Source organism: Scyliorhinus canicula, chromosome 7 (assembly GCF_902713615.1).
Source record: "Scyliorhinus canicula chromosome 7, sScyCan1.1, whole genome shotgun sequence".
Taxonomy (NCBI): domain Eukaryota; kingdom Metazoa; phylum Chordata; class Chondrichthyes; order Carcharhiniformes; family Scyliorhinidae; genus Scyliorhinus; species Scyliorhinus canicula.
The window spans coordinates 73866681-73890085 of NC_052152.1; the positions used below are offsets into that span (position 1 = coordinate 73866681).

General features: G+C 43.8%; 1 protein-coding gene across 1 annotated transcript in view; it reads left to right on the forward strand.

The window, feature by feature from the left end:
• The window catches only part of eif2s3 (eukaryotic translation initiation factor 2, subunit 3 gamma), a 39783-nt gene extending 19523 nt beyond the window's left edge, over nt 1-20260 (forward strand). Inside the window, exons 8-12 of the mRNA XM_038802226.1 lie at nt 385-479; nt 10351-10495; nt 12659-12828; nt 13679-13851; nt 19163-20260. Of these exons, the coding sequence (XP_038658154.1) occupies nt 385-479; nt 10351-10495; nt 12659-12828; nt 13679-13851; nt 19163-19226 (647 nt within the window). The 3' untranslated portion in view covers nt 19227-20260. The remainder of the gene's footprint in view (nt 1-384; nt 480-10350; nt 10496-12658; nt 12829-13678; nt 13852-19162) is intronic.
• The last annotated feature ends 3145 nt before the right edge of the window (nt 20261-23405 follow it).

The window sequence follows — 23405 nt, forward strand, 5'->3', positions numbered from 1 at the left end:
CTGAGCGATTTGGGTTTCTTTACCACTGCCATTCCCACTATGACCTTTAGTCTCATAGCCTTTAGCTGCTTTAGCAATACACTCTTGGGTGTTCAGCCTAAATCCTTTGTTTTGTTACTACTCTCTTTTAAAAGCGTCTTCAAAATTAAATCTGGCTGTCTTGGTCATTTTACCTAACTTCTCTCACTTTACTGTTCACTGTTTTCACCTTTGTGGCATTTTATTAAGGCATTGCTTAAATATAAGATGTTGGATTTAGCCAGTGTCTGTTAATTTCCACTGAGTATCATTGGAATCCTGGGCATTCCTTTTTCCCCTGGTCCTGAGGGGTGCTGAGGCAAATTGAATTCATTTTTTAATACATTTTTCTTTCTATCAATGCAGTCATTCGATCCTTTGATGTCAACAAGCCTGGCTGTGAAGTGGATGATTTAAAAGGTGGTGTGGCTGGTGGCAGTATTCTGAAAGGAGTACTTAAGGTATAAAATATTATGCAAAATAAGTGGAGGGATTGGGGTGGAGTGGGATTGTGGTCATCTCAGATGGGTTTTGAAATCATGGTCAGTTGACTGATTCAATTAATTGTATAGGTATGGAAATCATTTATTTGTTGCTATAACCTAATAAAATGTTGTAACTTTTAAATGTATTTAGTTTTCAATTTCCATATAATAAACTAACTTGTGCTTTTCAAATGTCTCCAGTTTGCTCAAATTCCTGCTGGTGGCAGTAATGATTTTTTAGTTGTTGCCTGTGTTTATCAGAATAAGTTTTGTACAGCCTTATCAGCTGGCTATTATGAAGTACTAGTAGTGGTTATAAAGATTCACTGTTTTAAGATGTGGTTTATGCTAAGCTCTACACTTTTTTTGGAAATCAAGAGTTTTAAATAACAATGGCACATGCCTTGGTTTGGTAATAACAGTTAGTTTGTTCAAAAGACTTAAATGGATGATTTAAAATCTAGTGAATATGTTTTGATTGGGTTTGATGATGCACCTTCCAACCAGGAGGGTCCATTTATCAATGTGCAAAAATGGAAGATAAGAAAAAACTGGCTGGTACTTCAAACTTGCTTCATTTTCATGATCAGGAGCATCGCGGCTAGACATTTCCAAACCTTACCCCTTCAGTCGTGTCATTTTGTTAGGAGGGGCACAAAAAAATCATAACGCAGGGGCAAGAAGGGAATGAAATAGTCTGGAAAATCCTTTTCCAACTCACTCAAGTGATTAGAACCAGTTTGACTGATCATTTGGACAATTTTTTAATTTGTAAAACCACTTAGTTTGCCTATGATGCGATCCCTCCTCAGCCAACAACATATTCCAGAAGTTCACTATTTCTGGGGAGATACTAGCATTTGTTCAGTGGTCATGTTGAATCGGAGGATGCGGCAGAAGGATTACTGATAGAATTTCTCCAGAGCTCTTCTGTTTTACTGATACACAGTCCTGGTCTCACTGCAGTACAGCAGCATGTCGACAATGACTGTTCACTTTTGCTGATTTGTCAAAGTCTGTGTTGTCAAACATGCATTGCCGCAATTTATAGAGGGTGTCTAGCTGATCCGGTCTTGGGTCTCTTTGATAATGATGACCTTTTGAGAGAGGTAGCTGCCAAAATATAGGCCTTGCTCAACATATTCCAGAGTGTCTCCTTCAACATGTACAGGAGATGGAATGTTGGCTGACCAAGTCTTGGTAGATATGAGTTCTGTTTTGGCGACATTCAAGGTCAGGCTTGAGTTTGTTTTGTGCAGAATTGAAGAGATGGAGAGTGACTTGCAAATCTGGTGCAGAGTGGGCAGCAACACTGCAGTAAATTGTAGATTATATAAACCTATGGTGGTCGCTTTAGTTTTGGCACAGAGGTGACTAGGCTGAAGAGTTTTCTATTTGAAGAGTTTTCTATCTAGATGGTATTTAATACTCACCAGAGGGCAGTTGATATTTGAAAAAAAAAAAATTTAGATTACCCAATTATTTTGTCCAATTAAGGGGCAATTTAGCATGGCCAATCCACCTACTCTGCACATTTTTGGGTTGTGGGGGCGAAACCCACGCAGACACGGGGAGAATGTGCAAACTCCACACGGACAGTGACCCAGAGCCGGGATCGAACCTGGGACCTCAGCGCCGTGAGGCAGCTGTGCGAACCACTAGGCCACCGTGCGGCCAGTTGATATTTGATGTGAATAGACAATGCCAGGTAGATTGTATGCAATGGGGCATATAGAACATAGAACAGTACAGCACAGCACAGTACAGGCCCTTCAGCCCATGATGTTGTGCCGACCATTTATCCTAATCGAAGCTCAATTTATATCACACAGCCTTTCTTAACACGGGTCCAGATTTTGAAGATATCTGTTTCAAATCGCCCTTCACCCACTCAAGGCGGTTGCAGTCCTATCATTACGAAGCAATTGCCAGATTGTTGACAAGGAATACTTTGAACATTTAAATTTCTGGAGCAAAATCCACAGAGCCTTGCAACTTACTGAGTCAATGAGTTTGGTCAAGTTCATGCATGCACTGAAGAGTTCCTGTGTTATTCTTGAATTTGCCTGGGAAAGTGCAGCACGGTGGCGCAGTGGTAGCACTGCAGTCTCACGGTGCCGAGGTCCCAGGTTCAATCCTGGCTCTGGGTCACTGTCCGTGTGGAGTTTGCACATTCTCCCCATGTTTGCATTGGTTTCGCCCCCACAACCCAAAGATGTCAAGGTAGGTGGATTGAACATGCTAAATTGCCCCTTAATTGGAAAAAATAAATTGGGTACTCTAAATTTTTTTTAAAAAATAATCTGCCTGGGAACAAAGACCATGGCAGAGGTTCCTCTAGATGGTCTTTTAAAGCAGCACTGTGTTTTTGCGAGGATTCCCTCAGCCACTGGAAGTAGGCTCATCAGAAGGATTTTTCCTGCTATGGGAAAAAAGGGAAGGACCTCAATAGTTTCCACAACTTGATTTATCTCCTTGAAGACAGAACTGTTACATTCATGAAATCAATTTGGTTGTGGGGGGGATTGTTTTTCCTTCCAAATCTGTAGATGAATGCAAGGAGTCTTTGAAGCCCACCAGCTTTGAAGACCTCAGCTAGAATACCATCTGGGTCACAGGCTTTGTTATCGTTTGTTTAGTTGTTTGTTGCAACTTTCCCTTCAATGGTGGCTCACCCATGCATTCAACGAGAAGGTATTGGGAAATAACATGGATGGTATCAGCTGTGATCTGTTCAGTTTCTGGTCAATGGCTACCCAGAGGTGTATTGATTGTGGAAGATTCAGCGATGGTAAGGCCATTGAATATCATGTGGGAAAGAGTTGATTTTCTCTTGTTGGAGATGGCCGTTGGCACTTATGCAGCCTAAATGTTCATTGCAGTTTATTGCCAAGTTCTTGCTCCATATGAACACCAACTGCTTTGGTATCTGAGGAGCCACGAATGGTGCTGAACATTGTGCAAGCATCAGCGAATAACCCCACTTCTGACTGATGGAGGACGGTCATTGATGAAACGGCTGAAGATGGTTGGGCCTAAGACACTATCCTCCGGAGTGGCACGGTGACACAGTGGTTAGAACTGCTGCCTCATAGCTCCAGGGACCCGAGTTTAATTCCCGCCTCGGGTGACTGTGTGGAGTCTGTACTTTCTCCCCATGTCTGCATGGGTATCCTCCGGGTGCTCCAGTTTCCTCCCACAGTCCAAAGATGTACAGGTTTGATGGATTGGCCATTATCAATTGCCCCGTGGTGTCCAAAAGGTTAGAGATTAGGTGGGGTAACTGGGTTAAGGGGATAGGGTGGAGGACTCGCCCAAGCTAGGGTACACTTTCAGAGAGTTGTGAATACTCGATGGGCCGAATGGCCTCCTTCTGCACTGTAGTGACGCTATGATGCTGAGAAATGCCTGCAGTAATGTTCCTGGGCTAAATTAATTGATTTTTAACAACCACCACTTTCTTCCTTTATGCTGGATATGACTTCAACCAGTAGAAAGTTTTGCCTCCGATTCCCATTGATTCCAGTTTTGCTTGAGCTTTTTTTTAATATAAATGTTTTTATTGGGTTTTTTTGAACAAGGTATAATTACCGTTATGTACACAGAATAAGAAACATATATATATAAATATATATATATATATACACACACATTTAGAGGAGAAGGGCACACCCCAACATAAAAAACATACAATAACGTATGAAATGGAATAACTGGTGGGGTATTGTACACCAGCTCGACAGCGGCAGCTCTGTACACCTGGCAAAATTACCCACCCCACATAAGTAGGCGACTGCTTGCGGGGGGGGGGGCGGGGACTGAGGGGGGCAAGCACACCTTTGGGTGCCGGGGAGAAAAATCACAGTGTGCGATATTTGGCTGTACTGTGTGTTGTGTCGCCCGCCCTTCTCGGACGGGTCTCGCTGCCGTCCCACGCTCGCCCCTGCTTCTGCCGCTCCTCTCGTCCTCCACCTCCAGTTTCCTCGTTCCCCGCTTCTGGAGATGTCATGCACGTTTTGGCATCCCGTGTCCTCCTTCCGGCTCCCGCTTCCCTGCCCCCCCCCCTCCACGGTTCGCCTCCCTCTCCCCAGGTTTAGCTGTCTCCCCCCCCCCCCCCCCCCCCGCGGTTCGCCCCTCCCTCCTCAGGTTTAGCCGTTCCCCCACCCCCCTCCCTCCCAGTCCATCTCTCCCCTCCATGCCCCGGCTACCTTCCCCCGACTCCCGACCATTTCCCCCTGATTCTTGGCCACCCGGCTATTCTTCCTCTTGTTCATTGGCCACAAACAGGTCCCGGAACAATTGCATGAATGGCTCCCACGTTCTGTGGAAGCCGTCGTCTGACCCTCGGATGGCGAATTTGATTTTCTCCATTTGGAGAGATTCCGAGAGGTCGGACAGCCAGTCTGCAGCTCTGGGTGATGCTGCTGACCGCCAGCCAAACAGGATTCTACGGCAGGCGATCAGGGAGGCAAAGGCAAGGGCGTCCGCCCACCCCAGGAATAGATCTGGCTGGTCTGAAACCCCGAAGACCGCCACTATCGGGCATGGCTCCACCCTCACCCCCACTTTGGACATAGCCTCGAAGAAGGCTGTCCAGTACTCCACAAGTCTGGGGCAAGACCAGAACATGTGGGTATGGTTGGCCGGGCCTCTTTGGCACCGTTCACATCTGTCCTCCACCTCCGGGAAGAACCTACTCATACGGGTTCTTGTTAAGTGGGCTCTATGTACCACTTTTAGTTGCGTCAGGCTGAGCCTTGCGCACGTGGCGGTGGAGTTGACCCAATGCAGTGCCTCGCTCCGGAGACCCCACCCTATCTCAATCCCCAGGTCCTCCTCCCATTTCTTTCTTGTTGCGTCCAGTACGGTGTCGGCCCTTTCTACCAGTCGGTCATACATGTCGCTACAGTTCCCATTATCTAGGATGCTTGCGTCCAGTAGGTCTTCCAGTAGTGTCTATCGTGGCGGTTGTGGGTACGTCCTTGTCTCTTTTCGTAAGAAGTTTTTGAGCTGCAGATACCATAGCTCGTTCCCCCTGGCTAGCCAAAATTTCTCTGTCAGTTCATCCAGTGTAGCAATCCTGCCGTCCGTGTATAGGTCCCTGACTGTCATAGAACATAGAACGATACAGCGCAGTACAGGCCCTTCGGCCCTCGATGTTGCACCGACATGGAAAAAATCTAAAGGCCATCTAACCTACACTATGCCCTTATCATCCATATGCTTATCCAATAAATTTTTTAATGCCCTCAATGTTGGCGTGTTCACTACTGTTGCAGGTAGGGCATTCCAAGGCCTCACCACTCTTTGCGTAAAAAACCCACCTCTGACCTCTGTCCTATATCTATTACCCCTCAATTTAAGGCTATGTCCCCTCGTGCTAGCCACCTCCATCCGCGGGAGAAGGCTCTCGCTGTCCACCCTATCTAACCCTCTGATCATTTTGTATGCCTCTATTAAGTCACCTCTTAACCTTCTCTCTAACGAAAACAACCTCGAGTCCATCAGCCTTTCCTCATAAGATTTTCCCTCCATACCAGGCAACATCCTGGTAAATCTCCTCTGCACCCGTTCCAAAGCTTCCACGTCCTTCCTATAATGAGGCGACCAGAACTGTACGCAATACTCCAAATGCGGCCGTACTAGAGTTTTGTACAACTGCAACATGACCTCATGGCTCCGGAACTCAATCCCTCTACCAATAAAGGCCAACACACCATAGGCCTTCTTCACAACCCTATCAACCTGGGTGGCAACTTTCAGGGATCTATGTACATGGACACCGAGATCCCTCTGCTCATCCACACTACCAAGAATTTTACCATTAGCCAAATATTCCGCATTTCTGTTATTCTTTCCAAAGTGAATCACCTCACACTTCTCCACATTAAACTCCATTTGCCACCTCTCAGCCCAGCTCTGCAGCTTATCTATGTCCCTCTGTAACCTGCAACATCCTTCCGCACTGTCTACAACTCCACCGACTTTAGTGTCGTCTGCAAATTTACTCACCCATTCTTCTGCGCCCTCCTCTAGGTCATTTATAAAAATGACAAACAGCAACGGCCCCAGAACAGATCCTTGTGGTACGCCACTCGTAACTGAACTCCATTCTGAACATTTCCCATCAACTACCACTCTCTGTCTTCTTTCAACTAGCCAATTTCTGATCCACATCTCTAAATCACCCTCAATCCCCAACCTCCGTATTTTCTGCAATAGCCGACCGTGGGGAACCTTATCAAACGCTTTACTGAAATCCATATACACCACATCAACTGCTCTACCCTCGTCTACCTGTTCAGTCACCTTCTCAAAGAACTCGATAAGGTTTGTGAGGCATGACCTACCCTTCACAAAACCATGCTGACTGTCCCTAATCATATTATTCCTATCTAGATGATTATAAATCGTATCTTTATAATCCTCTCCAAGACTTTACCCACCACAGACGTTAGGCTCACCGGCCTATAGTTACCGGGGTTATCTCTACTCCCCTTCTTGAACAAAGGGACCACATTTGCTATCCTCCAGTCCTCTGGCACTATTCCTGTAGCCAATGATGACCTAAAAATCAAAGTCAAAGGCTCAGCAATCTCTTCCCTGGCTTCCCAGAGAATCCTAGGATAAATCCCATCCGGCCCCGGGGACTTATCTATTTTCACCTTGTCCAGAATTGCCAACACTTCTTCCCTACGCACCTCAATGCCATCTATTCTAATAGCCTGGGTCTCAGTATTCTCCTCCACAATATTATCTTTTTCTTGAGTGAATACTGACGAAAAGTATTCATTTAGTATCTCGCTTATCTCCTCAGCCTCCACACACAACTTCCCACCACTGTCCTTGACTGGCCCTACTCTTACCCTAGTCATTCTTTTATTCCTGACATACCTATAGAAAGCTTTTGGGTTTTCCTTGATCCTACCTGCCAAAGACTTCTCATGTCCCCTCCTTGCTCGTCTCAGCTCTCTCTTTAGATCCTTCCTCGCTTCCTTGTAACTATCAAGCGCCCCAACTGAAACTTCATGCCTCATCTTCACATAGGCCTCCTTCTTCCTCTTAACAAGAGATTCCACTTCTCTGGTAAACCACGGTTCCCTCGCTCGACCCCTCCCTGTCAGTGTCCCTCCGTCCTGCCTCCACCTTTTTGAAGGTGGCGTCAGTCAGTGCTGGTGTGAACTATGGTTGTTGCAGATGGAAGCCTTGTCCGACATTTTGGTCAGGCCAAATTGCTGCCGCAGTTGGTTCCAGGATTGGAGGGTGACTGTCATCACTGGGCTGCTGGAGTGTTTTTTGGGTGGGGATGGGAGTGCTGCCGTGGCGAGGGCCCGGAGGGAGGTCCCCACGCAGGAGGCCTCCTCCGCGTGCACCCACTCAGCCCCTGGCTCCTGGGCCCATCTCCTGGGTCCATCCCCTTACTCGCTCGGCTGTTGTCGCCCAGTGGTAGAATTGTAGGTTTGGGAGGGCTAGCCCCCCCCGGATTTTGTTTTTTGTAGGACCTTCTTTGGGATCCTAGCATTTTTACCCCCCCCCCATACAAACGCCATGATTAGTTTGTCCAGCGCTTTGAAATTGGCCTTGGGGATGTAGATCGGAATGGATCTAAACAGGAAGAGGAACCTGGGCAGTACGTTCATTTTGATCGTCTGGACTCTCCCCGCGAGGGAGAGTGGGAGTGTGTTCCATCTTTGCAGATCCTTTTTTACTTCCTCCGTCAGACTGGTGAGGTTCCATTTGTGGATCCCTTCCAGTCATGGGCTATTTGGATCCCCAGGTAGCAGAATTTGTGTCGGGTTTGTTTGAACGGCAGCCCCTTTAGTGCTGCTGCCCCTCTCTCTCTCTCTCTCTCTCTCTCTCTCTCTCTCTCTCTCTCTCTCTCTCTCTCCTCCCCCCCCCCCCCCCCCGAGAAGGCTCCAAACTCTTTCAGGAACGCAATGATTCCGTCCATGCTGCTCTGTGGGTCCGAGATGCAGAGGAGCAGGTCATCTGCATAGAGTGAGACTCTGTGCTCTCTGCCTCCCCTTCGGATCCCACTCCAATTTTTCGCTGCCTTGAGCACGATTGCTAGCGGTTCGATTGCTAGTGCGAACAGCAGCGGGGACAGTGGGCATCCTTGTCTGGTGCAGCTGGAAGTATTAGGAGTTGGTATTGTTGGTCCGTACGCTCGCCATGGGAGCGTTGTATAGGAGCTTTACCCAAGAGGTGAACCCTGTTCCAAGCCCGAACCGCTCCAGTACCTCTATGAGGTATTAGAGTCGAATGCCTTTTCAGCGTCCAGGGAGACGATCACCTCTTGTGTTCTCTCCCCGGAGGGGGTCATTATCACGTTCAGCAGACGCCTGATATTCGAGGTAAGCTGTCTACCTTTGACGAAGCCCGTCTGGTCCTCTAAATCCACCTTGCTTGAGCTTCTTGATGCCTACTTAGCCAAATATTGTCTTGATGTCAAGGGTAGCTACTCTCACCTCAACTCTGGATTTCAGCTTTTTCCATACTTGCTGTAATGAGGTCAGGAGCTGAATGATGCAGAACACCTTCCATCACATTGCAGATAGTCAAGAGTAGACAGATGAGGCAGTATTTAGCCTGATTGGATTTTTTCTGCTTTTTGTGGACAGGGTATACTTGGGCAACTTTCCACATTGCTGGGTAACTGCACGGGACAGCTTGGCTAGGGGCAGGGCTAATTTTGGAACACTGGTCTTCAGTACTATTGCTGGAATGTTGTCAGGGCCCATAAGCTTTGCAGCATCCAGTGCCTTCAGTTGCCTCTTGATATCATGTGAAGTAAATCTAATTGGCTAAAGACTGGCTTCTGTGATGTTCAGGACCTCAAGAGGAAGTCCAGATGGATCATCCATGCGGCACTTTTAGCTGAAGATGGTTGCAAATGCTTTTACCCTGATGTGTTGGGCTCAAGGATGGGGATATTTGTGGATCTCCCTCTTCTAATTAACTGTTAAATTGTCCACCACCATTCTGGAGGGTAAAATCTTTTCGAACATTTCTTCATAATTATAACGTCTCATTTCTGTTTTCATTCTTGAGAGTCGTTATATGTCTTCACATTTGAAATTTGGAGAAGACCATGGTGACTTGTCCACTTCAGACTGCACTGGTGATCCAGAAGCCCAGTCTAATACTTTGGGGCCATGGGTTCAAATCTTGTCATAGAATTTAATTTGAAGTGGTCTTCTCAGTAATACTATGTAAGCCGTGACTCAGTTAGTTGGACGTTTGCCACTGAGTCACGAGGTTTGGGGTTCAGATGCCATCACAGAGCCTTGAGCACAAATATCTAGACTGACTCTCCAGTGCAGTATTGAGGAATTACTTCATTGTCGGTGAGTTCCTATATTTTGATAAGATGTTAAATGCAAGCCTTTTCTTTCTTTGTGACTGAGTAAATTTTACCTGTTAGTTGGATCAGTAAACTTACTCTGTGTTGTGATAGCTGATTTAGGCCATGGTAATGGGAGGGTATTATTGTTAGCCTTGATGAGCCTGAGATTTCAGAAAGGGACTGGTTAAGTTGCCTCATAATCCCTACCTAGAAGTCTACTCACAAGTGCATATGTGGAAGTTAGCTGAGGGCAGTTAGGTCTCAGCTATGCTGCCTTATAGGGATATATAACCCATTAAAATTCAGTGTCTAATTTCATGTAAAGTTTGCCCTCCTGAAGGTTCAACCTTTTAGCGGATAGAAATTGGCAGAGCAAATGAAATGATTTGAGAAAAATCTGTTTGACAGCACAGTTCTGACAATACAAGTCTAATAATAATGTCATGATGTAATTTAATTTATACCCCTAAGTCTGCAGGATTTCATGTGTGCTTTTTACAGGTGGGACAGGAACTTGAAGTTCGACCTGGTATTGTGTCAAAAGACCATGAAGGGAAGCTGATGTGCAAACCCATCTTTTCAAAGATTGTGTCACTTTTTGCAGAGCACAATGACCTCCAGTTTGCAGCACCTGGTGGCCTTATTGGTAAGAAGGGAGAGGGAGGTGGCAATGGTATTGTCACTGGACCAGTAATACAGAGCAGTGCTCTGGGGGCCCTGGATTCGAATCCCACAACAGCAGGTGGTGAAATTTTAATTCAATAAAAATCTGGAATTAGAAGGCCTAATGGTGACTGAAGTTATTGTTGGTTGTTGTAAAAGCCCATATGTTTAACTAATGTCCTTTAGGGAAAGAAATCTGACATCCTTGCCTGGTTTGGACGACATATGACTCTAGATCCACAGAAATGTGGTTGACTCTTAAATGCCCTCTGAAATGGCCACGGGCAATTGGGGATAGACAGTAAATGCTGGCCTCAGCCAGCGACGCCACATCCTATGAATGAAGTTTTAAAAAGGATGCTTTACTTAAATCTCCCAATTTTGAGATTTTACTTGATGAAAAGCCTGTTAAGTGTTAAATATCATCCACAAGATATACCTTGTATAGCGCAGTGAATACTTCACTTTGCAGCATGGTGTGAGAACACTTTCACAGGATGTATATAGCATTGATTTGCCTTTACTCTTTTATTATACTTGGTAAAAGGCTGCTGGTGATTATTATTTATCATTAAATTATTTGCTGATTAAGCCAAAAATTATCTGATTAGAAATATTTTGTTCTTTAAGCTGAATTCGTTCGAGTTTTTCAATTAAGTGAAATAAAACTCAAAAATCAGACGGCATAGCTATTTTAAAACTGCATACTAAGACAAAACTGCTAGTTGAATTTTGTGAGGTTTGATAGTGTCTTACTTACAATCTGTATAATTACTAGCTTATTGTCTGGTTAAAATGTCATGCTCCTTTGCAAGTGTTTAGTTCCTGTTATTTGAAGGTGGACTTGAGATTGAGACTCGCCAAGATTAGGATTGATTCAGCTCCACACAATATTGAACACCTGTTAAAAACATGTTGCGACCTCACAAAGGAGTATGGGCAGTTTAACTACTGAGGAGTTAACTAACGGGCAGCACGGTAGCATGGTGGTTAGCATAAATGCTTCACAGCTCCAGGGTCCCAGGTTCGGTTCCCGGCTGGGTCACTGTCTGTGCGGAGTCTGCACGTCCTCCCCGTGTGTGCGTGGGTTTCCTCCGGGTGCTCCGGTTTCCTCCCACAGTCCAAAGATGTGCGGGTTAGGTGGATTGGCCATGATAAATTGCCCTTAGTGTCCTAAAAAGTAAGGTTAAGAGAGGGGGGGGGGGGGGGGGGGGGGGTTGTTGGGTTACGGGTATAGGATGGATACGTGGGTTTGAGTACATAGAACATAGAACAGTACACAGGGCCGGATTAAGACCCTTAGAGGCCCTAAGCACTTAAAAGATTTTGGGGCAGCAGGGTAGCATGGTGGTTAGCATAAATGCTTCACAGCTCCAGGGTCCCAGGTTCGATTCCCGGCTGGGTCACTGTCTGTGTGGAGTCTGCACGTCCTCCCCCTGTGTGTGTGGGTTTCCTCCGGGTGCTCCGGTTTCCTCCCACAGTCCAAAGATGTGCGGGTTAGGTGGATTGGCCATGCTAAATTGCCCGTAGTGTCCTAATAAAAGTAAGGTTAAGGAGGGGGGGTTGTTGGGTTACGGGTATAGGGTGGATACGTAGGTTTGAGTAGGGTGATCATTGCTCGGCACAACATTGAGGGCCGAAGGGCCTATTCTGTGCTGTACTGTTCTATGAGTGAGGTTTTGGTTTTGCATCTATTATATTAAACATCGATATTACTACAGTCAACCATATAGTAGCCATAATTTTTTCAATGGTTTGAATTGGATCAGGACTAATGACCTGTTTTAAAGGGTTGACTATTCCTGTTCCTCAGTATTGGATGCTGACAAGTGCTCCAATAAAATTTAAATGAATTTCTTCAGACATTCATCTCTTGGCATTTTTTCTTAATTAAATACAACTACGAAACTGGAAAGAATCCATGTTTCTGCTTCCATTGGACCTCTCCAGAACATACTTTGAACTGTTGAGTGATCAATCATATTTGGTGGGTGTGTTTTTCCATAGTCTGGGTCAGAAAGTAAAATTATTTTGAGGGGGAATGCTTCACTTAAGTTCTCAAAGTAACTCATCAAGATGCCATAACTAGAAGTCGAAAACTCCAGCAAGGTGAAAAATGTTGAATAGTAGTTACTTATTGTTTTAGGTGTTGGAACAAAAATTGACCCAACTCTGTGCCGTGCTGATCGTATGGTGGGACAGGTGCTTGGTGCTGTGGGAGCTCTCCCAGAAATCTTCACAGAGCTGGAAATCTCGTACTTTCTTCTCAGGCGATTGCTGGGTGTACGTACAGAAGGAGACAAGAAAGCAGCAAAGGTGAGTTCAATATTGTGCACATGTGGAGGTGGTGGCGCTGTGGTATTGTCACTGGACTGGTAAACCAGAGACCCAGAGCAATGGTTTGGGTTCAAATCCTGCCACTCAATATGGTGAAATTTGAATTCAATAAATATCTGGAATTAAAAGTCTAATGGTGACCATAACCATTGTTGATTGTCATTAAAAACCCATCTGGTTGGGTGACACTGTGATGCAGTAGTTAGCCCTTTCCTGCCTCATGGCACCGAGGATCCGGGTTTGATCCCGACCCCGGGTCACTGTCCGTGTGGAGTTTGCAAATTTTCCCCGTGTCTGCGTGGGTCGCACCCCCACAATCCAAAGGATATGCACAATAGGTGGAATGGCCTCACTACATTGTTCCTTAATTGGAAAAAAAAGAATTGGATACTCTAAATTTAAAAAGAACACATCTGGTTCACAAATGTCCCTCAGGGAAGGAAATCAGACCTGGTCTGGCCTATATGTGACTTCAGATCCACAGCAACGTGGTTGACTCTTAACTGCCTACTCAAGAGCAATTGGGGATAGGCAATAAATGCTGGCCCAGCCTTCGATGCCTGCGTCCCATGAATGAATATTTTTTAAAGTTTCACATTTTAAAAAGAATAGAATAAATAAAAGCACAGTTTGGAAGAATGCAATTTGAAAATATCAAACTAATCACAACTTAGTACACAAAGTTCTGAAAATTAAATGTGATTTAATTTATAAAAATGTCTAAATCCTTAACTTGGATGTATATTTCAATTGTGGAATTCCATTATTAAATCGAAGACAAACTATTTTTATAATAAGTCCACAGAAATGTTTTTTCCCCCCCCTTTAGGTACAAAAACTATCCAAAAATGAGGTGTTAATGGTAAATATAGGATCCCTTTCTACTGGAGGAAGAGTCAGTGCTGTAAAGGCTGACTTGGGGAAGATAGTCCTAACAAATCCAGTGTGTACAGAAGTTGGTGAAAAGATTGCCCTGAGCCGAAGAGTAGAGAAACATTGGCGGTAAGTTAATAATATGGCAAAAGTATTAAAACATTTCCAGGGAATTTTGGAAGTTAACATTTTTGTGCACCTTGAGAAATAAATTTCATAATATAAGTTTTATTAATTTGTTTTAATGGGGGTATTCAAAATGAGTGTCCTGAAGCATCCCACACTGAGAAGAATGATGTAGAACACATTGTTGAAGATCATTGGGAAAATAAAAAAATCAACATTTTGTGCAGAAATGGAATGTTACTTCTCTGTGGTAAAGATAATTGAAAAGAAAAGCTAAAGTTGCTTCACTCTTAAAAAGCAATGCTGTGGCTAAAGGCTAATTATCTACACCAAACATTAAACTTGAACACTTTAAAAGTATCGAAATAATAGCTGTACTCCAGGTGTACTAGAGTTGATTAAATCTACTCGTAAATAAGTGCCAACTCGGGTCCGCCACTTCAACAGTGAAGCAAATCCAAATGCCAAATTGCCCCGACAGCTTTTAAAGACCAGAAGCAGCTCAAGGCTGAATTTAGCAAGTACCTTAGAGTAACTAGCTTATGAGCTCTCAAGAATGGTTATCATGCAGAGAGATCTAAAGAGAGATGTTTTCAAACTGTTATTGTTTCTGGTAGTGTCATGAAACAGACTGATTTAGAAATTGGAATTGACACTGTCACTCAGATTTTGTTAATTTTGTACTGTGCTCGGAATCATAGAAGAATTACATTTGAGTATTGTTGAAAAAAAGGGATATGCTGTTGAAGCTTTTTGTCTTGCACTCATGCGGACAGACACCAGAATGCCAAATTTCAAAGAAAGCATTAATTTATACTGCATGTGAAAGATTCTCTTGTCTCTTGCTCAGGACAAAGCACTCAGTCCGGTTGAAGAGGTATACAAAGCACTCTTTATTTTTTTTAAGAATTCACTTGGTACATTTGCACAAAATTAAAGCGACAAACTTTTTTTAAAAATGTATTCATTCAGAGTTTTCAATAAGTTTACAAAACCCTCCAAAAAGGAAAATAATACAAAGAAAGAAGGGCAACATGCCAACAGAACAGAACAACTTAACCCTCTAAATGATAAACAGTTTAGCCAAATTAACACTAAATTCAAAACAGGATAGAGCATGCGCCCCTTACAAAAAGGAAAATAAATCCCCCCCCCCCCCCCCCCCCCCCCCCCCCGGCTGCTGCTGCTGTTTTATTTTTAATTAAGGTTTTGCAAAAAATTTCCATATTAAATAGTAATAATCTTAACACAGCAACTTAGTGAACATTAACCTAGTGCATAAAGAGAATATACATCAGCAATCCACTAGATCAGTGCTTCTCAAAGTGTGGTACGCGTACCGGTGCCGGTACGCGAGCCGTCGTCTGCCGGTACGTGGAGTACTCCCAGAAAAAAAACACTTTCACACTTGCGCAAAGGTGAGTCTGGGGCTGGGGCGTTCCAAGGTTCCGTCCTCGGGCGGGGGGGGGGGGGGGTTGCGTCCTCGGGCCGTGCTTGGGGGGGGGGGGGTTGCGTCCTCGGGCCGTGCTGGGGGGGGGTTGCATCCTCGGGCCGTTCTGGGGGGGGGGGGGGGTTGCGTCCTCGGGCCGTGCTGGGGGGGGGGGGTTGCGTCCTTGGGCCGCGCTTGGGGGGTGGGGGTTGCGTCCTCGGGCCGTGCTGGGGGGGGGGGGGGGGGGGGGGTTGCGTCCTCGGGCTGGGGGCAATTATATTTTATTGCAAATATATCCATTATATTTGCAATAATATAATATAATGTAATATAATTGCCCCTGCAATAAGATATATCTCAAAAAAATTTCTGGGGGTTCACATCCCCACCCCCCGAACCCCCAGCTGGATTGGCTTGTTTCGCTCACCGGTCCCTGGCACATTGAAAAATAAAACTGCCGGTACGCCACATCAGATAGTTTGAGAAGCACTGCACTAGATGTTACCCCACGCGCCTCAATCCTCCCACCCCCTCCCATCGGGGCACTCACCCCTCCATCCCCCATGGGTCGCTGCTGCTGCTGAAGTGTTACTTTTCCCCGCGAAGTCAGCGGACGGTATTGTACCTCTGCTCAACAGCGGCAGCTCTGTACCCGTGGCAAAGTTATTTACACACACATGTAGGCATCCGTTCGTGGTGTTGTCCCTTGCTTCTTCCAGACGGATTTCGCTGACGTTGTCGTCTCGTGCGCACTTCCGCTTCTGCGGCCCTCCCGTCTTCGCCATTTTCTCTGTTCCTGTGGATGCCAAGTTTGTTAACGTTTCCCTGCCTCCCCCCTCCCCTTCCCTGGCTATCCTCTATTGTTCCCTGTCTCTCTCCTCTGCCCCCCCTCTCCCCGCTTCTGCCCTCTTTCTCCCCCCCCCCCCCCCCCCCCCCAGCCCTGTGGTTCGCCTTTTCCTTCCTCTTAGATTTAGCTGTCCCTCCCCTCCTCTCCCGGTCTATCTCTCCCTCTCATGCTTTGGCTACTTTCCCGTTTCTTGGCTACCAGGCTGTTCTTCTGCTTGTTTGTTGGCCACGAACAGGTCCCGGAACAATTGGGTGAATGGCTCCCACGTTCTGTGGAAGCCGTCGTCTGATCCTCGGATGGCGAATTTGATTTTCTCCATTAGGAGAGATTCCGAGAGGTCGGACAGCCAGTCTGCAGCTTTGGGTGGTGCTGCTGACCGCCAGCCGAACAGCATTCTACGGCGGGCAATCAGGGAGGCAAAGGCAAGGGCATCCGCCCTCCTCCCCAGGAATAGATCTGGCTGGTCTGAAACCCCGAAGACCGCCACTTTCGGGCATGGCTCCACCCTCACCCCCACCACTTTGGACATGGCCTCGAAGAATAAATCGACAAACTTGACAGCACATTGAAAAGTCCTTGAGACATTGAAGAGTGAAAGCAAAAAGCTTCAAGAATCTCGGAAGGCTGAAATTCTTCTCCCAAATCAGTCATATGGATCACATTCTTAAGGGAATCCTTATCTGGGTTTAGCCCCTTACTTGATTTTATTGGTGCTATTTCTCAGCTGAGATCCCCTTAATTCGTTCAGGAAAGTGTCAGTCACTTAACAGGTGATTGGTTAATTAGACATTAATCAATTACTCCAAATTAATTATCCTTCTCACGGCTCTTGTCCCATGTTCAAACTCCCTACGTCACGTCTGGTCTCAGTTAAGAGACTGTTTCAGATTTGTTGAATGTACCCTCATATCGCTTTTCTACAGCACATCTTTTACAACATTTGAGACAGTCATGCTCAGGATTCAAAAGTTTACCCAATTTTATAACTTGATCATATTTCTACAAATTCCACAATTTTCAAGAATCATTTTATTTTCCAGTATATTTTAGCTAATTCTCTTAAAGGATCCCCTCCATAATTGTTGAATCCAACAGCATGAGAAAAGGTTGTTGATTTGTTGGCAGGTCGACTCTGGTCGAGGTATTAGAATGGAGAATGCATTGGGAACTAGTGCCCCCATACTTTTTTAAATTCAGTACGGTTGCAATACCTGGACATGTTAATGTTTCAGAGGACAGGTCCCCGTGTATGAATATATGCAGATTCTTGCGAGTAAGTGCAACATTGTGAGCCAAATGATTATCCTACATTGATTGTTAGTGTGATTTGTAGCACACTCCGGATTGTTCAGGAAATGTTGTCCATTTGTAGAATCACATCTCGTGTTGGACACTATGTTTTGAGTTTTGCAAGCACAGGCTGGTTGAGTACAATCAACATTCCACCTATTACAAACAACCAAAGGGACATGTTGATTGATATGATCCGCCAGTCTTTGGAACGTATGGCCAACATACCTGGCATCGCACCAGCACTGAAATTCACATACTACATTGGCTAATTTGTGTGGTAGGTAGAATGATTTCTGGGCTTGAAATCAGCATCTGATAGTGGAAAATATCACTTGTGTTGCTATTGCATAGTAGTGGTGCGAAACGGCTAGCTTCACCTATTGCTCAGATTTTTTAGATACCTTGCCCTTCCATGGTGATTTGAGATAGACTGGACACTTTTCAGCTGGCGGCTTTAGGGTCATGTGTGAATTTGCCCAAACAATGACCTGACCGAGATAGCCATTATCCCGCACGATAGCTTTGATGTGCCCTATTTCAGCATCAAGCTTTGGTGAGCAAATGGCTATTTGTGAGGTTGCTGATGAGGCCAATCTTATAATGCGTGGAGTTGTAGGATCTCAGGTACACTGACAGATGACTGTAAGCTTGTGGTGGACAGTAGTAAAGAGCTCATTTGCCGCATTCTCAACTAGCACTTTGAGATAATGGAGCTCATTAGACTGCTCCATTTCAATTATGATTTTTAGGATGGGATGGAGTCCATTAAGGTGCGTAAGGAAATTTGTATATGTAGCTGCAGATTAAAATATAGCAAGCATATCCTCTACATTTCAGAAATAGGCAAGAGATAGGAGTTACGGGTCATTCCATCGAAAACACGTTTCTTGTGGAAACTAATAGAAGTGTTATGAGATTGTGGCTTAGAGGAGATACCATGGCAACACCCATCTATTTGAGTATACATGGTGTTAAAACTGGGATTTGCGAAGTTCATAAGTTCAATGAATACAGATTCAGAAAATGGCAACATGTCTCGATTGCCATGAGAAAGTGATGCTGTGCAAATCCACAGAATCCCTACAGTGGAGAAGGAGGCCATTCGGCCCATCGAGTCTGTGGCGACCCTCAAAGAGACACAGTGGTTAGCACTGCTGCCTCACAGTGTCAGGGACCCAGGTCCAATTCCAACCTTGGGTGATTGTCTGTGTGGAGTTTGCACTTTTCCCCCCATGTTTTTGTGGGTTTCCTCTGGCATCTCCGGTTTCCTCCCGACTTGCCAAACAATATGCACCCTTTTCTCAGGCGGTATAAATTGTTGCTCCTTGAAATTTGCCATTCTTATATCTGTCTTGATGAATGCAAGACAAAAAGCTTTAACACCAATTCTCTTTTTTTAAGCAATGCTTAAGTTCTGTGAAATCACATTGCTGTCGTCCCCTACTGCTTCGTGGGCAAATGCACCACCTAGTATGATACCAAACCATACAGACCAGGAAGGTCTGATCTGACCTTTTTCTATACTGGATTAGTAAATTAACAATTCCTAGGGCCCCAGTAGGTACCATACAATATACCTTTGGACTACGGAGAGGAGAGCAAAGTAGGAGGAGATGTCAACCTGACAAATGATCCCCATCCAGAATGTAAATTAGAATCAATTGTTAATGTCATTCCGCGGTTGAATAAACTTAACATGCATTGTTTCATGCACAAGACTAATTAACTTTCTTTGTTTCACACAGTTTAATTGGCTGGGGTCAAATAAGAAGAGGTGTAACGATAAAGCCAACAGTTGATGATGATTAAAGCTGGAGAGAGTGGTGTCATTGAAGAGGACTAGTGGACTGCGTACAGCAGTACCTAGCATTTTCCAAATACTGTTGAATACTACTTAAACATGGTTTAAAAGAACTTCTGGTATCATGCCAGTAAATTTGGAAAAGTGATTTTTTTTAAAACAATTCAAATATCTCCTGGTGATAAATCTAATTTATATTTGAATAGAAGTTGTGTTTTCAGCAAGAATAAAGTTCCATTCAATCAGGTCTGTCAACACTGACAGTCAGTAAACATAAAACATTAAAAGTGTTTTGACATTTAGAGTTAAATGTGTGTTTTTACCCTCCTTATCACTCTTCTATATTTTCCCTCCTAAGCCCACATCTTTCAACTATTTCATTCAGATACTTTTATGGCTACACCGTAAGGGATTGTAGTGCAGAGTATTTGGTCAATTATAATAGAGTAATGGGGCATTTTTTAAAGCTAGATCAAGGTCCTCCAGTCCATTTAATCTCATCTTTTATGAATATTAAACTCTCTACTGCAGTGTTTTACGTGTTTCTTAAATGAATTCAATTAACTCTCTAATCTGGAAACTAGTTCTAACTTTTTAATCACATGAGTAAAGAATAACTTCTTCATCAGTCCGTTCACATCTGGGGCTGAAATCCAGGACACACTGATGGAATGGATATCTCTTTGGCAGCTATCTGCAAGGATCCTGAATGAAATGTATGGACTCTGTAGGACATGAGCTCACAACACACAACTACCACAATTATTTTATAATTGCCAATCTCACACTCATTACAAGGATAGCTTGTATGAGAAGTGGAAAATGTCACATTGGTGTATAGCAGTAGCTGAAAGTCTGGGGCAGAGTGGAAGTAGTGTTTTCATTTTTCATTGATATGCAGCTTACAGTAACAGCGTTTATGATGGTGTTACTTATTTAAAATTCAAAACCTTGGACTCATCACCATAATCTTGTGCTTAATATACTTTGTTTCAATCCTGTTATGATTAATAATGAATAACAAAAATGGATATGATTATCAGATGGGGTTTACTCTGCCAATTTGTTGCACAAAAACATAACATTTTGATAGTAATTGACCATAGTTGTCTGTGGTTTGTTACGAGGGTGGCACAGTGGTTAGCATGCTGCCTCACAGCGTCAGGGACCCGGGTTCGATTCCGGTCTTGAGTGATTATGTGTGGAATTTGCATATTCTCTCCGTGCACTAGAATAATGCTCCGGTTTCCTCCCATAATACAAAAATGTGAGAATTGGGTGTATTTGCCATTCTAAATTGCCCCTTAGTGTCTATGGATGTGCAGGTTGGGTTACGAGGATAAGGCGAGATGGATGGGGGATGAGTGCTCTTTCGGAGGGTCAGTGCAGATTCGATGGGCTGAATGGTCATCTCCTGCACTGTCGGGATGAAACTACAAGGATTTTGGTTGATGAAGAAATGCTTTTTTGTGTAACCTGCATGATTTTCCAAGGGGTTCAGCTGGTTTAGCCATATAGACTAATCTGTGCTGAATTCTGTCAGGGCAGCTGTTGGACAATACAATTGGCATCTATAGCTTTGGGTTAAGGAAGGGAAAATGATCAGCATTTATTTTGCTCAGGATAAAATAAGTGACCAGATTAGGTTCAACTATATTTTTCACTGTTTATCCACAAAATCATTGCTCCCTACTTGTCAAAAAATAGCCACTTGGATGAAGTACCACCGTGTCTTGTGGCTATGAAACTGAATACCAACAGCAACAAAGGGGAAGGAAAAATCCGTCAGTCCCAGGTGGCTTTGCTAATTTATGTTTTTTTCCCCTTCCCTTGTGATGCAAAAATTAGAAAGTAAAATAAGAAAAATCTAGAAAAGAATGAAATAAAACAATGTCTTGAGCTGCAAGTAAAGTCTCTTGAGCATTCAAAGGAAGCATCCACATGTAAAACACCATCTTTTGTCATTGACTGTAGTTCCAACATGGCATTTTTTCCTTATTGGCAAAATATCTATGAAGTTTTTATGCCTCTTAAATCCTCATCTCATAGTTGACTGATAGCTAAAGTATTTGTTTAATTTTTTTTTAAGATTAATACTTTTACTATGTTGAATTAGTGATCATGTAAGATAATTGAGTGAATATTTAAAAACCAATGCTAAATCCTTTCATATTTATTGTTTTGTACTTGTGATATCTGTATTAACAAAATTTTTGTTTTCAACTATGTTCTATTATACCGATACAGCGCTAATTATTCTAGTGCATAACTTAAAGGATGGGATAAATGTTTAATGATCACAAAGGTTTTACCAGCTACTTTTGAAATTAAATATTAGTGGATATGGGAACTTTCAGATAGACTTGCATAGATATACATAGAACATGCAGTGCAGAAGGAGGCCATTCGGCCCATCGAGTCTGCACCGACCCACTTAAGCCCTCACTTCCACCCTATCCCCGTAACCCAATAACCCTCCCTAACCTTTTTTGTCACTGAGGTCAATTTATCATGGCCAATCCACCTAACCTGCATGTCCTTGGACTGTGGGAGGAAACCCACGCAGACATGGGGAGAACGTGCAGACTCCGCACAGACAATGACCCAGCGGGGAATAGAACCTGGGACATTGGGGCTGTGAAGCCACAGTGCTATCCACTTGTGCTGACCCAGGGAAATTTGGCTTTCACTCCTGATGGTGTAATTCTTATTTCTGACTTGATAGCTCCTTTCAATCAGTAGAAAATTGACATTTTCTTGCATGTTACCACATTGCAGTGATACAAAGTTAAAACAAAAAATACTGGAAATACTCAGCAAGGCTGGCTGGGTTAGTGGAGAGAAAAAAACAGCTAATGTTTTTGGTAAATGACTTCAGCAATTCTGGGGGAAAAACTGAAAGTTGGCGACCTGAAATGTTAACTCGTGTTCTCTGTCCACAGGCAGCCAGACTTTCTGAGTATTTCAGCTTTTTCTGTTTTTATTCACCGCTACTGTTCTTTCTCCAGTCTCTGGTGCCACTTCCATATCGAGGGAGGATTAGAAGATTGTGGCTGGACACTCTGGACTTCTAAGCCTCAGTCATGCCATCCAGACAGGGTGGCTTTTCTCCTTTAAGCACTGCCAACCTTTTTTATCCTATCCAATTTCACTGGTACCTCTTCCTGTTGTGACATTTGCTGCAGTTTCTCAGAGAAAACAGATGCAAAGTACTCATGTAAAACCTTAATTAAACCCTATAACCCTATACCTGATAAATTTTCTTTTTGATCCCAAACTGACCAAACCCTTGCATTGATTACCTTTCACTTTGTTTTTAAAACTTGGGCTCTTTTATGTTACTTGTTAATCTGTTCTCAAATTATCTTTGCTCGCTTATTTCCTTTTTCCTGTTTTCCCTTGTACTAATATCTACTCAGCTTAGTTTTTTTTACTGAATTGTGAGCCCAATGTTTATTGCATGCTTGTTTTTTTTTCTGTTTCATTTTAATCTGTCTGGGGAGCTCTAGTTTTGGGTGACAAAGATCCAAAGTTCCTTAATTACCGTTAAGGGAATGGAATAGATTTTATTTTACATATTAAAAGGCAACATAATATTTCAAATAGTAAGTTTAATTTTAATACCTATTTCCAATTTATTATCCTCAAGTTGCAGACTCACCAATAGAGGGGAACAAAAGCTATCAAATTAATTGGAATAGATGGTTTTGGATATCAGCTGAGGGGTGGACTAAAACCAGAATGTACAAAAATCTTAATTTTGATCTAGGTTGCATAGAAATTTTTACATGGTAAAAATGTCACAACATTTGTTTGCAAATCGGTGCTTTGTTAATTTGATGATTCCACACACTCCTAGTTGGCCTCCCACATTATACTATCCCTAATGCTGAAATCATTCAAAACTGCTCTTGGGCTTGTGCCAAATGCTATTCATCCATCACCTTGTGTTCACTGATCTACTTTGTCTCCTGATTGAGCATTACCTCGATTTTAAAATTCTCATACTTGTTTTCAAATCTCTCCATGGCCTGGTCTCCCTATATCTCTAATCACCTCCAGCACTACAATCTTGCTTTTAATTCCAGCTTCTTGAGCATCCCCAGTTTCATTTACTCCTCCATCTGTGGCCTTGCTTTCATACACCTGGGCCACGGCTCTGGAATACCTTCCTTAAACTTTTGCTC